Raw genomic sequence first — 19,034 nt, 5'->3', positions numbered from 1 at the left:
TCTGTTCTTTCATTTCTGAGTTTTGAACATACTCTTTTCAAAAACATATACAAAAATAAAAATTTTGAACTTAAGAAACTTCAAAAAAATTATTTTAGTACTTTTGAAATAAACATGCTTACCTTCTCCCACATCACACATCATCCCTAAACTGTAAGCTAGTTAAGGACTTTAGCCATCTTTGTCATCCTCTTGCACTGACTAATTAGATGCACGGTCATATAGATAAATATTGAAGTTTCTGCTTACAAACAACTCACCTTCATCTACTGTAGTCATATCCTGTTCTAGTTTCAATTTCTGTTGGTTAATTTTTAGCATGGATTCTTCAATCGTCCCTTGGCTTATTAGTTTTATAACTAGTACTTCTCTAAAAAAAATACAAAATATGTCCATTGGTTACTAAATATAGTTATTTGGATATATGTAAACTATATTTAAGAGTTCAAAAAGAATACTTTGAAAATTACGACAAACATATCCTTCAATTCTTTTATTTAAGCCACTTGAGACTGACATTTTCTGACTATTTAACTTTTAGACACTCCTAAAGATGGAAGAAAAGAGAAAGATATTTGTATTTAAAGTAAATTACTGGCTGGGCACAGTGGCTCACGCCTCTAATCCCAGCACTTTGGAAGGCTGAGGCAAGTGGATTGCTTGAGGCCAGCAGTTTGAGATCAGCCTGGCCGACATGGCAAAACCCCGTCTCCATTTAAAAAAAAACACAAAAATTAGCTGGGTGTGGTGGCACACACCTGTAATCCTAGCGGTTGGGAGGCTAAGGCATGGGAATTGCTTGAACCTGGGAGGTGGAGGTTGCAGTGAGCAGAGATGGTGCCACTGCACTCCAGCCAGAGTGAGGCTCTGTCTCAAAAACAAAACAAAACATTACATTACAACTACATTACAACAAACAGTTCTGTGTTCAGATGGAAATTACTTTTTTTCTTTTTTTTTTTTTTGAGACGGAGTCTTGCTTGGTTGCTCAAGCTGGAGTGCAGTGGTGCGATCTCGCTCGCTGCAAGCTCCGCCTCCCGGCTTCATGTCATTCTCCTGCCTCAGCTTCCCGACTAGCTGGGACTACAGGCGCCTGCCACCACGCCTGGCTAATTTTTTTTTTGTATTTTTAGTAGAGACGGGGTTTCACCGTGTTAGCCAGGATGGCCTCGATCTCCTGACTTCGTGATCCACCCGCCTCGGCCTCCCAAAGTGCTAGGATTACAGGCGTGAGCCACCGCACCCGGCTATCTTCACCTCTTTACCGTGCTGTGACCAATGTCAAAATGTACCATTCATCTAAAATAATTTACAACTCAACTGACTTCCTAAAGGGTAACAGGACAGCCCAGCAAGTTTGTACATTATCAAGTTTGTCTGGGTCTTAACTGATCTAACAAGCAAGTTTTTTTAATTACTCATCTTTTTCAAAGGGGTAGACAATTTTTTTGTTTGTTTGTTCTGAGATGGAGTCTTGCTCTATCGCCCAGGCTGGAGTGCAGTGGTGGCGATCTCGGCTCACTGCAAGCTCTGCCTCCCAGGTTCTCGCCATTCTCCTGCCTCAGCCTCCCTAGTAGCTGGGACTACAGGCACCCGCCACCATGCCCGGCTAATTTTTTGTATTTTTACTAGCGACGGGGTTTCACTGTGTTAACCAGGATGGTCTCGATCTCCTGACCTCATGATCCGCCCGCCTCAGTCTCCCAAAGTGCTGGGATTACAGGCGTGAGCCACTGCAGCCGGCCGTCAATTGTTAATACTTCATGAACTGCAGAACTATTTGGAATGCGGGTGGATAATTACTAGAAAATGGAAGGGTTACATAGTGCAGTTGATGTTCAACACTGCTGGTATAAAATACATCAGTAGCCATGCTTTGCTGAAAAAATAAAAACTAAGGCAGGACATCCAACACTATATTCTAACGGTCTACACAAATTAAAGTGGCACTGAATTAAAAAGACATTTCAACTAAAAACACTTACTTAGTCTGGCCTACTCTATGGCATCTATCTTCTGCTTGTTTGTCATTATAAGGATTACAGTCAATATCGTGAAGTATAACAACATTTGCTGAAGTCAGATTTATTCCTAATCCACCAGCTTTTGTTGATAGCAGAAACACAAAGATATCCATATCGGTATTAAACTCATCAATTAGATGAATCCTGTAAGATAAAACAAATTAGGTTAAATCTCACTAAAAAGTTGTATAATGTAATTAAAATGGAAAACAATCATTATCACATGAAAAAGAAACCTGAAGATGTATGTACTTCTCTTAGTATTGCAGTTACTTGTCCTCTGGCTATATCACTGAAGAGCCTCCTCAATTCCCCAACTTTTCTACAATATTGCTACCCCTACCAACTCTTACTTCAATTCAAATATTCAGATTCAATTAATTCCTAAATGACTATTTTGTCCTTTTTAAACTTGTGGCTTAAATTCTGTGTATGGCTTTTCAATCTTTAACCTTCTCAGAAGTATATCAGCTCCTACTGGCAGACAACATTTCTGATGAATCAAGGACCTCACGATCAAATTGTATAAGTGGATTCTCTTCTTTTAAAAAAAACCAGAACACTATTTTTACCTTTAGTCTAATGCAGGGGGAAAAAAAACCCACTCTGGCCAACAGAAAAAAAATAAATCAAAATATATAATGCAATTTAAACATACTACGCAATTCCATCCTTATTAAGACAATCCCTTCTTTACTAAGGTCAATCTTTACAACCTTTGGGAATTAAAAAAACTTTAATTACCCTTAAAATATGAAAGATTTTAAAACAATCTTGATGAAAGATAAGGTGTTTTAGACTTTGAAAAAAATTTAAAGGTGAAAACCATAAAAAATACAATTCTAACAGCTGTTTCAAAATATATTTGTATGTAATTCAGAAAGAAAATTTAAAAGAAAATTGTTTATTTTTTGAGACAGGGTCCCGCTCTGTCACCCAGGCTGCAGTGCAGTGGTGCGATCTTGGCTCACTGCAACCTCCGCCCCCCGGGGCTCAAACAATCCTCCCACCTCAGCCTCCCTGGTTGGGACCATAGACATGCACCACCACACCTGGTATTTTTGTTGCTGTTGTTGCTATTGGTGTTTTTAGTAGAGACAGGGTTTTGTCATGTTGTCCAGGGTAGTCTTGAACTCCTGAGCCCAACCAATCTGCCCGCATCAGCCTCCCAAAGTGCTGGGATTACAGGTGTGAGCCACCATGCCTGACCACTGAAATTACTCTTATTTTAAGGTAATGATTTGAAGTAATCAAACATAAAAACAACAAAATACTATCAATTGTTTGACAATTAAAATTCTAACAATAATAATAAATGAGTTATTTTTTTTGTAACTAACATGAAGTGTACCAACCTTTCAGAAATCTGAGTCTTTCCATCTAATCTGAGGTACCTATGCTGATGATGTTTTAATAGAACCTCTAAGATATCCAGCATCATGGTAAATTGGCTAAATAACACAACTCTATCACCCTGTGAAAATACATACAAGAATTAGAAATAGAAAAAATCGTTTTACTACTCAAAGCCTTGACAGGTTTAAACAGTTAGAAGTGTTACTTACATCATGTTGATAAATTTGCAGAAAATTCTCTATGATCAACTGCTTCTTTAATACAAATCAGTAGTACCTAAGATATATATCTTATTGTAGCCTATATATGAATAAACTGCCTTAACTTCAGGGCTAAAAGCTAGCTCTCAGTTTTGATTTTAAGAACAGTTAAATTACTTCCTTTTCATAAGAAAAACGTCGGAAAATGTGGACAACTACTTATGTATGTACTATCTGGACTGTGATTTTACAAATTTAGGCTATTTCACACATAAACGGCAGTATTACTTAAATAACTATTTAACAAATAGTGTCTTTAAAAACTAATTTTGAAGCACACATACAGATTGTCACCTATGAAATAATGACAATTAAGATTTTTTTAAAACATCAATACAGATACAGTCTACTAACTTTCTATTGTTTTTGTCTGAGGTTCAACAGAGGAAAGGAGGTAATCAAGAAAATACGTCAAGAAAATGTTCAAAACACTAAGTTCTAGAAGAATGCAGAACAGACATAGGCTAATTCAAGCAAGTCAGTGTGCCAGAATTGCTTTAAGAAGTTTAAGTAATTGAGAAAATACAAAAGAAACGTCATTCTTCTTTAATACCTTCTGTTTCAATTCAGACAAGATGCATCCTAAAACTCGAAATTTTCCAGAATCTAAAATCAAGTCCATGTCTAACTGAAAGTTATTAATGTGTCGGTACTGTTTACAAAGTACATGTAGTTCAAAGTCTGTCATAACTTCCATATCTTCAAAGATCAGGTCAGGGTTAGCCTCACAATGTGTAGGTTCCTTAAAACAAAACAAAACACAGTATACTTCAAACTAAAAATAATTTATAATATGATCAGAAAAGTTTAATAAAACTGTTTACACCTGATAAAATACCTAAATCATAGAACCTTTTAGTGTAACAGACTTATCAAGGAAAATTAATATTAATCTTTTAGGTATAATAAAGGGGGGGAAGTCCTTACTGTTTGAGAGATAACATACTAAAATATTTACAGATGAAATAACATCCAGAATTTGGTTCAAAATAACCCTGGGGAGAAGTCTGGGGTATAGATGAAACAAGGGTGGTGTCATTATCAAATGGTAACTTTCAAAGGGGTGAAGTAACATGGGCAGATAATTTCATTATACAATTCTACTTTTATAAATGTTTGAAATTCTCCGTAAGTTTAAAATAATAAAAAAAAATTTAAAAAGAAATGGGTTGGCCAGGTGCGGTGGCTCATGCCTATAATCCCACACTTTGGGAAGCCGAGGTGGGTAAATCACCTAAGGTCAGGAGTTCAAGACCAGCCTGGCCAACGTGGTGAAACCCCATCTCTACTAAAAATACAAAAATTAGCTGGGCGTAGTGGTAGGCGCCTGTAATCCCAGCTACTCAGGACGCTGAGGCAGGACAATCCCTTGAACCTGGGAGGCGGAGGGTGCAGTGAGCAGAGATCATGCCATCGCATTCCAGCCTGGGTGACAAGAGCAAAAGTCTATCTCAAAAAAAAAAGAAAAGGAAGAAAATGGGTTGCTTTCAACACAAAGATCAGTAAGGATAAATAAGGATAAAATGTTAAAGGTGAAAGAGGCAAAAATAAAGAGTAATTGCTAAAATTACAAAGAAATAAAATGATAAAGAAGTGCATTATGGAAGTCTAGACTAGGAGTTAGCAAACTGTTCCTGTAAAGGGCCAGATCATATTTTAGGCTTTGTAGGCAAAATGACCTGTACGGCAAGTACTCAACTCTGCCCCTGTAGTGAGAAAGCAGTCCCAGAAAACAAAAACAGGCATGACTGTGTTATAGTAAAACCTTATTTATAAAAATAGTCACTGCTGTAAGGCCATAGTTTGCTGACTTATGATGTAGGTTATCAGTCCTTCTTTGTTCTTATGTCCCCCAAATCATTTTGAACTTAGTCTAAAATGTGTTTTTCGTGTTTCAGCGCAGTGACTGATGCCTGTAATTCCAGCACTTTGGGAGGCCAAGGCGGGCGAATCGCTTGAGCTCAGGAGTTCAAGACCAGCCTGGGCAACATGGCAAAACCCCATCCGTACAAAAAAATTAGCCGGGCATGGTGGTGCGTGTCTGTAGTCCCAGCTAATCAGCAGGCCAACGCAGGAGGATGGCTTAAGCCCAGCAGGCAGAAGTTGCAGTGAGCCAAGACTGCCCGCCTTGGCAACAGAGCCAGACCTGGTCTGAAAAAAAAAAAAAAGTTTTTCTTAAATATGTAGTTAAAGGTTTAGTATGCCCACTGGGTTCACCAATCTTATAGCCTAACAACTTAACCTCTTATTAAAGCTTAGTGTTAACATAATATGAAATCCTTACCTTTAGCATAAGCTGAGACATTTCCTTGAGTTTTTCAGCTGTGTAATATTGGCGATGTAATAAAGGATGATTGGCCATTTTCCTCAACTGCATCATGACATTGCACATTTCTGTGTTTTTCTCTGTGACCCAAAGAGAACACAGTAAAAAATAAAACCAAGCGGATAACTGTTGAAATATATCAACTAAGTTTTTAAATTATTTCCTCAAATTCCAGATAATTTTTTAAAATGCACAAATCCCATTATATGACTAAACAAAATGCATCCCCAGTACGAGCTTCTTTTTCACATAAAAATCAGATTATACCCAAGTTATTGATAGATTTTTTCAATCTGTTGAAAAGACCCAAATAGAGTTGCTCCTGCTTCTCCGACATTACACACAACTCAATTCGATCTTTCTTGGGGGGTAACTGCTTGAGAACCTGAGACAGAAAAACAGTTTAAGATAATCATTCTAGTAAAGAGAAAAACTTAAGTTTTAAAAACAATAAAAATAAAAAACATGTAGATAAGCATTACCTCTTCTTTTACTCTTCTGAGAATAAATGGCTTTATAATTTGTTTTGCATGTGCTATTCTCTCCTTTTCATATATACTTTGCTCATCTGCTGATTTCTGAGCAAAATAAAAACATATCCTTTTAGGACTCATTCATTTAAATTATTGCAATAACAGTATTATTACACAGCATAAAAACTCCTTCACTAGAGTCTGAGTTATTTTCTGTAGAAACTTGATTCATTCTAGAAGGCACTTCACATCTGAATTCTGGGCTGCCATGTACTTCTTGAAGCTCCCTATGTATTTTGAAGTTTCATGATACGTAATCATGTTCTCTACTGAAGTAATCAATTTGAACTGTACTAGATGGGTGTTCAGAAGTCATCAACTGATGAGTCATGAATCGATTACCTAGATAACTCTCATTTAAAAATGTGTCTAAGTGTGGGTAAGGAGGAGTGTGGGGGGTAGAAAATCCTTTATTTCTTTGTGGAAAATGGCCCCAAAAGGAAGCCAGTGCAGGCTGATGCAAATCACTTGGTCTAAAACTGGGGAATAGTACTTAGTCAAAACTGGTGATTCTGGAGAATTAAGAAGTAGAATTTTATTCTAGGATGTGAAGGAGTCCTCCATATATTATGAACTAAACATAGAAAGTGGTTCATAAAATCTGCTAGGCCATTTAAAACACTGTACATTAAGTGGGAGGGAATTCAAATTAGTAAATGTTTAAAAGGCAGTTAATTTGCAGTGGACGAGTATCACAGAAAATTCTTGCAAAAGATTAGTGATGTGGAAGAGAGCCAAGAATCAGTGTAAACACCGTGGTACTGAAAAATCTGGGAGTTCTTGAAGACTATACCTTACTTTTCCTAAACAATAAAGAAGTAACAAAACTTTTCTTGTGAAGAGGATTTCTTTACTGTAGCTGTTAGTTGTGACTTTGGTTTTATGAACTTTTATTTCAAAATATATTTCTCAGCATAGGCATTTTCTGGATATTCTAGCTTTGTCTAGTTTTATAGTTTACCCATTAAGAAATGTTACTAATTTACGTAGTCAATTTTGATACAGACGATGTAATGATCAAATTTTCTGCACATACTATATATCTGAGTTCTTCATCAATTTAAAATCGTCATCCTTCAGAAAGTTAGGATATTAACCAAGACTTCTGGCCATTGATTAGGGAAATCGCTATTTTTTTTTCCCCATTATATTCTAGCTGGTTTCCAAACCAATCCAAACATAGAGTTATCACCTACTTAAAGTTACTTCATAGAGCATATGCACTATGAAAACAACAAAAGAGACTTAACAGAATGGCCCAGATAAAACACAAATAACATATTTGGGAGAAAATATGCACTTATGCTTACTGTCTTAGAGGAAAACATTCTTCGTATTTCACTGGTGCTACTACTAAACATGTGTGGCATAACAAAATTCAACAGCGACATGAGTTCTAACAGATTATTCTGCACAGGCGTGCCTGTGAGCAGCAAACGGTTATTTGCCTGTGAATAAAGGTAAAATTTATATTAGCTTTTTCTTAAAGAGCTACTCCTTTCATGTCTATCCTCCCCAGTGAAAGGTGAAGGGAGGAGAGATAAATTAAAACCATTATTAATAATTTAACATTCTCTGATGAATGATATAGTAATTTAAATAATTGATGTCTGCTATTATCAATAACAATGAATACGAAAACCATTGGTCTTATTTTATAAGTAGGTAACTTGTGTCCTCATATCACCTTTATGAGGTGATGAAAGATTATTTATAAATAGTTTAACATATAGAACAGGTAAATTATGGCTTATGACCTAATAATTTTTTAAAGGGTTGTTAAAAAACAAAATCAAAGAATACGTGACAGAGGCCTTCTAGTCCATAAAGGGTGAAATATTTACTATCTTCCCTTTTACAGAAAAAACTTGCTAACACAGACTACTACATATATTAAATTACATAATACAAATTCTGCTAATAAAGAATACTACATATATTAAATTACGTAATCTAAATTTTATGGTAATTTGGAAAACTTTACAAACATTCTCTTACATTAATTGTCATAAGGTGCTGGTAGCGAATGGAGCCCATATTCTTCAGCATATGGCCCTCATCAAAAATTGCGTAATTAAGTTTCAGCCGTCGAAACAGACTACGGTCATCAGAACTGCTGATCGCACAGTTATATCTGTCACCAAAAGAAAAAACATCTCTAAGGTTATACCTTTAAGAGCTTGGAGTCTAGTGAAATTTAATGTCTTATAAAATCATTTTTTATTTACACATTTCTAACAGCCAGTACTTAAAGCACAGCACTAGACACGGGTGATACTCAAATAAACACTGACGTATTTGTATTTAATAATTATTGATGTACACTGTAACCAAGCTATGAAAGCTGCAATACATAATTGAAAGAAAATGTTAAAAGGCCGGGCGCGGTGGCTCACACCTGTAATCCCAGCACTTTTGGAGGCCGAGGCGGGCGGATCACAAGGTCAGGAGATCGAGACCATCCTGGTTAACACAGTGAAACCCTGTCTCTACTAAAAATATAAAAAATTAGCCGGGCGTGGTGGTAGGCGCCTGTAGTCCCAGCTATTCGGGAGGCCGAGACAGGAGAATGGTGTGAACCCGGGAGGCAGAGGTTGTAGTGAGCCAAGATCGCGCCACTGCACTCCAGCCTGGGGGACAGAGTGAGACTCCGTCTCGGAAAAAAAAAAAAAAAAAAAAAAAAAAAAGAAAATGTTAATGTTACAATCGGACAACTTCTACATACCCGGAAGGAGGTCAATTTGGGTATAACTTATAAGTAATCTGCTCCATGAAGCGTTATATTTTAATAAGTACAAAAAAGAACATGAAGCTAAAACATGTTTCTCTTTAAAACATAATATTTTATTAAACTAGCAGAGTAGATCCAAGAAATAATAGTTAATAGCTAGCAGCTTGAGTCTGCATATGGAGCCTGTTTTATTAAGAAAAAACAAAATTCTGCATGAATTGTTAAAGAACAGACTCCTACACAAGAAGCCAGTAGAGAGAAATAATAACTACAATTAAAAGAGAACTTTAAATAAATCAAATAATAAATGTAACACCAAGAGCATTAAGTTCTGTGCAAGATATTTACATCGAACGATTACTATCAAGTAGTATTATTAGTATTATTTTTCATTTTTATTTCTGCCCTAGCTCAAATTTTTCATTGAGAAAATGAAATTTCATTGTATTTATTATAGATACTTATTTGTAAGTTAAAAATATAAATAATTTTGGTGGGATATCTCAAATTTTACTTTAAGCTTAACTGAGAAATTACTATTACAAGACGACTTTTTTCAATAAGTAGGCAAAACCTTTTTATAGTCACCATTAATGAGGTGATGCACTAACAAAAACCTCCTATATGGGTGTTACACACCAAACTAAAAAATGCCTGAACTCATCATTTTTTATGGGGACATGGATGAAATTGGAAATCATCATTCTCAGTAAACTATCGCAAGAACAAAAAACCAAACACCGCATATTCTCACTCATAGGTGGGAATTGAACAATGAGAACACATGGACACAGGAAGGGGAACAACACACTCTGGGGACTGTTGTGGGGTGGGGGGAGGGGGGAGGGATAGCATTGGGAGATATACCTAATGCTAGATGACGAGTTGGTGGGTGCAGCGCACCAGCATGGCACATGTATACATATGTAACTTACCTGCACATTGCGCACATGTACCATAAAACCTAAAGTATAATAATAATAATAATAATAATAATAATAATAATAAAAAAAGAAAAAAAAAAAGCCTGAATCCTCAACATTAGTCATTCCATTACTTTCGTATCACAGTTAACAGCATAAACTTTCCTACATAGTACTACTACAATTTCTTTTTTAAATTTGGGGGCTGCATAAATATCCATCTTCCCCAAATTTCTCAATACTTACGTGGTCACAATTACATTGTAATCTTCATATCTACTATGAATGTTAAATCTAATTTGTTTACGTTCTTCTTGAGAACCTAGAATTTAAAAACAATAAACACATTTTGACTGTATTTATTGTGCTGTACTTTATTTTTAATTTCCAAAGTTAAAAGCAGAATGACATATTCTTACCATAGTAACAGAGCACCTTCAAAGTAGGGCACCATAAATTAACTTCCCTTAACCAGTTATCTATGGAACAGAAGAGACATTATTTGCAACTGCTACAATAGGGTATGTTCACACGGTTAAATGAACACTAAACTTTGACAAGTGCTACTTAGAAATCAGTCTTTTATAAAATGTAAATACTGGCCTGGCAAGGTGACTCATGCCTGTAATCCCAACACTTTGGGAAGCTGAGGCGGGTGGATCACCTGAGGTCAGGAGTTTGATACCAGCCTGGCCAACATGGTGAAACCCCATCTCCACTAAAAATACAAAAATCAGCCAGGCATGGTGGTGGGCGCTTGTAATCCCAGCTACTCGGGGGGCTGAGGCACAAGAACCTGGGAGGCGGAGGTTGCGGTGAGCCAAGATTGAGCCACCACACTCCAGCCTGGGTGACACAGCGAGACTGTGTTAAAAAAAAAAAAAAAAAATTAAAAATTAAAATATAAATACCATGGTGATTGTTTTCATTACAGACCCTTTACAATATTACTCCTTATGAAACCTATGTAAAATGATCTTGAGGTTTTGTGAGACATCAAAATGAAGGGCAGACGACCAAATATTATATTTACAGTTGATTATTAACCTCCAATTTAAAGAGAAGGGGGTTTTCTTTGTTACATTCACATGTACAAATATTCTCTTATTCTAACTTCTGCATCCAACAAATTGAGAAAGAATGGAACAGTTATATGTGTAGGAATTAATTACGTATCTGTTTAATTTTACATTTGAAAGTACTCATTTTCTCTTAGTCACTTTAAAAGTAACTAAAAGTATTATGAAACCAATATAAATCGTCCTTGGTCTATAATTTTAAAACTGACTTACATTTGAGTTCTTTTTAAAAGACTACCAATATAATCAAACACACATATATAAACAAAGGAGAAAAGTATAAAGAGACCATAAAATTAATATTCATCTCTACAAACTAAGAAACCACGACACCCCTCCGACACACACCCTTACACACACTCTCTTCTACCTATATAAAACATGATAAAGTTAAATACAGTTGTCTCCAGTATTACAAACCTATAGTTGAAGCTGGAACAACGATCAAATGAGGACCATTATTACCCTCCTGATAGAGGTATGCCAGAAATGCAATGGCTTGAATAGTTTTTCCTAGGCCCTAAAAAGTTTAAAAGACAATATATAACACTTTAAAACAAAAAATAAATACATAAAAATACAAAAGAAAAAGCAGTAATTCTGTGCTGTATTCACTTTTGATTTCCCATAATGCAACTCTAAAGGAATTTCTACTACGTTCTTAGTTCTCAAATGACAGAATTGATTATAATCTCCAAATGATGCTATAACTTACTTTACTGAGCAGTGGCTAGATCTTCATTGCTAGTTCATATACAATACACATTAATATGGAAGACTTTTTGCATTGCATGGAAAGGATATAATTTTGGTTATTGCTTATACACAGTGAATGCTTAATATCCACTGAATGGTTTGAGGGCAATGTCCCATGACTAAATGGAGGAAACATATGCCTAATCTATCCCAGCAACTCTACCCTTAAGAATATAATCATGAGATATGAGCGCTTATGTTGGCAAAAGGACTTGGGTAAGAATGTTCATAGTTTTATCTTAATAGCCAAACACTGGAAATAACCTAAATAGGTTGGGTGCCGTGGTGCATGCCTGTAATCCCAGAACTTGGGGATGCTGAGGCAGGTGGATCACTTGAGCCCAGGAGTTTGAGACAAGCCTGGGCAACATGGCAAAACTTCATCTCTACAAAAATACTAAATAGCCGGGCTATTTAGTATTACTAAATATTAAATACTAAATACTAAAATAACTAAAAAGTTAGCCGGGCATGGTGGCGCATGTCTGTGATCCCAGATACTCGGGAGGGCTGAGGTGGGTGGATTGCCTAAGCTCAAGAGGTCAAGGCTGCAGTGAGCTGAGAGTGGGCCACTGCACTCCAGCCTGGGTGACAGAGCAAGCACCTGCTTAAAAAGAAAAAGGAAAGAAAGAAAAAAGAAAAGAAATAACCTAAATATTCATATCCAACAGAAGAAGATCAACAAATTGCACTGTATTTATACCATGGACTACCATACCACATGGCAATTTAAAAAAACAAAAACAAAAACAAAAAAACTACTGATACATATAAGAACACAGATGGATCTCAGTAACATTATGTTGCACCAAATGAACCAAAAACAAATAGTATAGAGTATACTGCATATACTGCATAACCAGAAAAAAATCCATGGCGACAGGTATAAGAATAGTGGTAGCAGCAACTGGAAAAAAGCATGAGAAACTTTCTGGGATGATGGAAAAGCTGCTCTGGGTAGTAGTCACATGGGTGTACATATATGTAAAAAGTCACTAAGCTGTATATTTGTACATTTTACTGCAACTAAATTAGACATCATTAAAATATTGGTTTTAAAAAGATACTTAGGAGATACAGCTCCTCAGGGGAACTGAATGCTACCAACTGTTGTGGACTGAGTTGTGTCCACCTCCTTCCCACTGACAATACATACATTCAAGTCATAACCCCCAATGCCATTGTATTTAGAGACACGGCTTTTCAGGAGGAAATTAAGGCTAAACGAGTTCATAAGTGTGGGGCCTGAACCCAATATGACTGTCCTTGTAAGAAGAAATATCAGGCATGTGTACATACACAGAAAAGGCCACATAAGGACAGAGTAAGAAAGTGGCTGTCTTCAAGTCAAAGAGAGGACTCGGGAGAAACGCAAGCTACCAATACACTGATCTTGGACTGTCCATCTCCAGAATTGTGAAGAACAAATTTCTGTTGTTTAAGCCACTTAGTCTGTGGTATTTTGTTATGGCAATGCTAGCTGACTAAGCCATCAACTTATAAATATTATGTTGAGCTTTACAGGTTACAAAAATAGTTTCACATAATATATACCTCATTTGATAGCAAATGCAATCTTATGATATAAAAACTATCTACATTTTATTATTAGTTTTGAGAGATTAGGTCAACTGGAAAGGATCGGATAGCTCCTAAAAGGCAAAGCTGGGGACCCCAAACCCAGGTCTGATTTCCAAGTGCAGTCACACAACTGAAATGATATATCTTCTGTAATTTCTGTAAGTATTTTGAAATCCTGTGAATATTATTCTTTTCTATTAGATAACAGTATCTCTGTTTTAATGACAGTATAAAATATACATGGGAAAATATCTTATAATGCTAAAGATTACTTTCCTAGAGGCTAATTAGGGAACAAATATCATTATCTGTGTTAACTTTTATTTTAGGAATCCAACACACAGTGTAACATTTTCTTTGCTGAACATGACTCATTTTACATATACACTTCAAAAAACTATAGCTGGAGGAATAGAGATGTTAGATTAAAGGTCAAGTTTCCACATGACAACATCTGGACTACTGGCTATAACAAACTTCGTGAACTCAGCTTTAAGGAAATATGATTTGAGAAAGAACAGAGACCCGGAGAGACTTCTAATAAAAATAAAATAGCTGAAATGATGTTGCTGATATATATGTGGATTTATTCACTGACAAGGACAGGGATCTAAGTTACAATTTTAAAGGCAGCTGTAGAAAAAGCACATATATTACATATATGTATGTACGTACACATGTACATACACAACATCTGCAGAAGGTAGTATCTAGAAAAGAAGACACCAAACTAGTTCTTGTTTAAGTGGTGGAATTATAGGTGACTTTGATTTTGATTTTTTAATTTGTATTTCTATGTTTGTAACGTATTTACTAATCTGATAATCAGAAAGACAATAAATCTATCTTCATCTTGGGGAGGAGTGAGGAGGGTAGAACTAACTCGATACCAAAAACAAAGATGAGATAAAATATAAGATACTGAGGTGGCAGTAGTTAACTACAGTAGCAAAAAAAAGTTTCATGTTTTAAATGACAGCAAGAATACCTTTTAATGACACTTTGAACAACAAATCTTAGAAATAAAGTACACTTACCATTTCATCTGCCAAAATGCCATTAAGTCCATGTTTATGTACCAATGCCAGCCAATTCAAACCAACCTTCTGATAGGGCTTGAGTGACAAACTGGTAAAGAGAGAGTTACCAAATATTACACATTTATATTTCTATTAGTTATTACAATGCACATAAAAACTAAAATGCCTAGGTCTAATCTTACCTTTTAACTGTTAGATGCTATGTACACCCTACTTAAAAAAATGAACCCAAGACATAAATGATTTTTCAGATCTTCTCAAACTTTATTGTCTATTCTTATTTATTTCTCCTGGCAATAAGAATCAAGCATTTCCATATTTGGTCATAATATAGTACCTTCAAATTAATTCCATAAATGATTAGAATATTAACTATGATAATATATTACTAAGCTAGTATTTATACTAGAAAATTGAATTGTGGTGATTTGATTTTTAGCACATTAAAGAACTTAAAAGTATTACGACAAAAAAAACGCAAACATAATTTGCTACTTTGGCCAGGTAGGTTTAATAAACACTTTCTGAATGTGTGTCAATCACTCCTAATATCAGTGGTATGTATAATTCTGAAGCACGCATGTATGTGTGTATTACGTGCGTACTACGTACAAATGTACACAGCACACGTTTAGCAAAATTATTTGTTTTGACACTTGCATGCTACTTTCTACTCACTGATGTTCACTGATGTTTTAGCAAATGCTAAAAGACAGTGAACATCAGTGAGTAGAAAGTAGCATGCAAGTGTCAAAAACCTTATTTAATGTGGAAACACATAAACAGACTAATCCCTGAGAATGAACTGTTTGGAAAGTAATATGGCAGAGTTATAAGGAATGAAAAGAGTGGCTCATGTCCGTAATCCAAGCACTTTGCGAGGCTGTGGTGGGCAGATTGCTTGAGCTCAGGAGTTCGCGACCAGGCTGGGCAACATGACAAAACGCTGTCTCTACCAAAAATACAAAAAAAATTAGCCGGGCATGGTGACGTATGCTTGTAGTCCCAGCTACTCAGGAGACTGAGGTGGAAGGATCACCTGAGCCTAGGAGGCAGAAGTTATAGTGAGCTGAGATCATGCCATTGCACTTCAGCCTGGGTGACAGAGCCAGACCCTGTCTCAATAACAACAACAACAACAACAACAACAAAAAAGAATGAAAACAATAGTACAAATGGTTAAAAACTATTAACAGTTATCACTTATTGAACATCTATTATACATAGGCACAGATATCATTTTTCAAACATCACCTCATTTAACCCTTTAAAAATCCCATAAAGTAGTTACTATCATCACTTTAACAGACAAAAAAAAACTTAATTTGCCTGAGGTTGCATAGCTACAAAGTGTTAAGACTAAGATTTTAATTCAGGATGTTGATCTCACTCCAAAGCCTATTCTCATATTCACTAAAACACCTTACATTAATGTGAAAACATAGGACAAGGCCATGCCTCCCATTCTCCAGCTTTTATCCTGTCCCCTTAATTTCCTCTTGCATATATCCTGTTTGCACACAGGGAAGGGTCTGGACATAGCTATAGTATAATAAATTGTTGAAGGATCAAACTCTGAAATCAAGACATAATTAGAGCTGAGTGAAGAACAGGTAGTTGAATCATGTCCATCTTAAATCAGAATCTATGTTTTAACTGTGGGGTATGCAACTTATAAAACACTTCCCATTTAATACAACTAAAAGTATAGGTAGGAGAAAAAGCAGTATTTCTAAGGTCTTTATAATTCTTTTGCTGAATTTTAAAAAAGGTCTTTGCTTTCCCAATCAATATAATTTCAATGCTACTACTATAAAAGTAGTAATAAATAGAACATGTTATCATAGACATTTTAATTTCCGGATCCAAAACAATTATTTCTACTATAATGGTGACAGTAAATGCTAAAACTGGAATATTTACCATATTTCAGACTATGCTATGGTCTTAATATACATTATTATTTCATTTAATCCATATTAAAAATAGGAAATATTAATTATCTGCATTTTACAGATGAGAAGCTCACTGGAGCTCACAGAAGTTAAGTAACTTGCCCAAGGTCATGCAGCTAACCAAATCTGTATCTGCAATGGTAGTGCCAGTATCCAATCCAGGTGTGATCCAGAGCTCAGCACTTAACCAGTAAATAGTAGAAATGAAAAAATTCTCTTTCATCCTGACCCACCCATCCTACGGTCAACACAACACTGAGGTTTCCATTATTTTTATGCATCCTTCCCAATTCTTTAGTCATCCTATTCACATAAGGCTCACAATTTACGACTAATGAAACTTGATAAGGTAGGCATACATCACTTATAAATGCAGCCAAGGACCCACATGCCATCTCAACATACAACCTATCACAAATAGCCACGAAATATTCTTAATAAACAAAAATTACTGAAATTCTTCATCACCAACACACATTGGGAAAAGAGTCTATTTAAGTGTCAAAATACTCATTATAACATCAAATTTTAAAAAGTGATGAGGAAATTTAAAAAACGACTACACAGATTTTTAAAATTTAAATAAAATTGTTTTATTCAAAATGACAAATTATGGTAAGGTGTTTTGATCAGGACATGAAATGGTTTTATTATATTGAAATATTTGTTATAAAAATATAAAGTATTAATGTGTATATATGTTTGCTGTTCTGTTAGATTTGTCTAAATTACAAGTGGCTTTGTTGCTTACTATCACGGAACTGCTGCCAATTACAGATCCTTTCTCAGCATGTAAAAGGACCAAAGAAAATGCAATTTTGATAGACTCTGAACCCATTTATTATAATGACATTTAAAAATAGGATACCTATATTCTTTTCTAGTTGGTTCTAATATTTAGATGCTATATAATCATATTTCCCATCTATTTTGACGCTTCACAGTTTTCTAAGAATTTTCATGACCAAATATAAATCTGAACCACCAATTTACTGTTAAGAACTTGGGGATTTGCTCAGGTCTTCTGAATAAGTTAAGTGCTTTCTTCTCAACAGAATATTAAAATATCTCTGAACTGAAGATTTTTTATCTCTCACTAAGGAAAAAAGCGATTTAAAGATTTTCTGAGATAATGAAAGAAAATGAGGCAACAGGCTATTTTGAAGTTATTGTTTTGTTAGGGGAAAAAAAAAATTCCCTCCAGAGTTACTATGATTTCTCCACAGTCTGATAATTCAATTGGGTTTAAATCTGCCAGAGAAACTAGTTCCAAAATTATTTTCAAAGGTGAGAAAGGCATAAAATAGAAACAACAGGGGTACATGTGATGTGATAAATTTGAGTTTAAAATACAGAAATACAGGGCTAGAGAGACTTGTTTAAAGCAGTTCATAGAAAACAGGTTACGGATGCTGTCCGACCAAAAGTTTATGTCCCGTAAGTATGACATGGCTGCTGCAAATACTACCACAACATTAGTTTGTAGTGACAAGAAATGTTCAAACTAAAACATTTACATCCTACTACTTTTGAGTTAGTGAAACTACATCTGCAGTGTTAATTTGCATTCACATCACTGTCAAATGGTCTCAGAGCTCCTGTGTAAGAACAGGGTAGGAACCATGCTGTCAAGTTCAGGATGAACAAGATCAGAAGAACCTTGGCAGATTTAGCTCAAAAGGCAAGACACACTTGATTAAATATATTGTATTTTGAACATGTGAGAAATCTTTTTAGTTTAAGGCTAATAAATTATAGATTAATTAACTAAAGCTTTAGACATTGCTACATCTATAGTAAGAATACAACAGGAGAAATACTAAGGATTTTTTTTCTTTTTCCTCACTGTATTATATTTTAAGCAATTTAAATTTTGACATTTTAAAATAAAGATTATGAATGTAATGGTTTTGAAGTACATATGAAAACTTTAGCTTTTCCCTATAAAGATATCATTTTTCACAAGGAATTCCGGAATATCTGTATTTCTAAAAGGCAAATTTTCTTCTCCTACAATTCACATAAATTTGCAAGTTTGTAGCAAAGTAAACTTCGTCATGAAGAACTTGTTCTGTTTAGAGAAAAATGCAAGCATGATAGGTTATTCATCAGGATAGTCTAATATTTTCCTGTGCTAATAAATCCTTTACTAAAGCAAGGAGACAACTTTAAATGTCTACATACTAAGTACCCACAATGCCTGGCCAGTACACCAAGTAAAAATTGCTTATGCAACTCTTACCTTGGCTGAAGAACAAAAATCAAGACAACAAATTCTAACCCCTAAAAGTGCACTTAAATAAACTCTAAAGAGACTATCCATATAGGTTTTAGAAGTTGTACTTTGGATAAGATCCAACAAGCACTTTAAAAAACAACAACAACAACTATTTTTCTCATCTATTAAGTATTTCATTTAAAAAATCCTCAGTCTAATGGAAAGGATAGTTTATTACCTGATCAAACTATT

The 19,034-nt window shown here is 35.2% G+C and overlaps 1 protein-coding gene across 6 annotated transcripts in view; it reads right to left on the bottom strand.

The window, feature by feature from the left end:
• SMARCAD1 (SWI/SNF-related, matrix-associated actin-dependent regulator of chromatin, subfamily a, containing DEAD/H box 1) overlaps nt 1-19,034 on the bottom strand; it is an 83,578-nt gene that overhangs the window by 6,020 nt on the left and 58,524 nt on the right. For all 6 annotated transcript variants that reach the window (XM_054484811.2, XM_054484813.1, XM_063663918.1 and 3 more), the window contains 13 exons: nt 14,607-14,697; nt 11,653-11,752; nt 10,573-10,632; nt 10,400-10,475; nt 8,498-8,633; nt 7,810-7,947; nt 6,449-6,544; nt 6,234-6,351; nt 5,925-6,046; nt 4,194-4,382; nt 3,380-3,498; nt 1,986-2,168; nt 261-370 (listed from right to left, as the gene is read on the bottom strand). In XM_054484811.2, coding sequence (XP_054340786.1) covers nt 261-370; nt 1,986-2,168; nt 3,380-3,498; nt 4,194-4,382; nt 5,925-6,046; nt 6,234-6,351; nt 6,449-6,544; nt 7,810-7,947; nt 8,498-8,633; nt 10,400-10,475; nt 10,573-10,632; nt 11,653-11,752; nt 14,607-14,697 — 1,538 coding nt within the window. The remainder of the gene's footprint in view (nt 1-260; nt 371-1,985; nt 2,169-3,379; nt 3,499-4,193; nt 4,383-5,924; nt 6,047-6,233; nt 6,352-6,448; nt 6,545-7,809; nt 7,948-8,497; nt 8,634-10,399; nt 10,476-10,572; nt 10,633-11,652; nt 11,753-14,606; nt 14,698-19,034) is intronic.

The sequence above is a fragment of the Pongo pygmaeus genome, chromosome 3, assembly GCF_028885625.2.
Source record: "Pongo pygmaeus isolate AG05252 chromosome 3, NHGRI_mPonPyg2-v2.0_pri, whole genome shotgun sequence".
Taxonomy (NCBI): Eukaryota; Metazoa; Chordata; class Mammalia; order Primates; family Hominidae; genus Pongo; species Pongo pygmaeus.
Note: the sequence above shows the minus strand (reverse complement) of the source record. Positions and strands in the feature narration are given on the sequence as shown.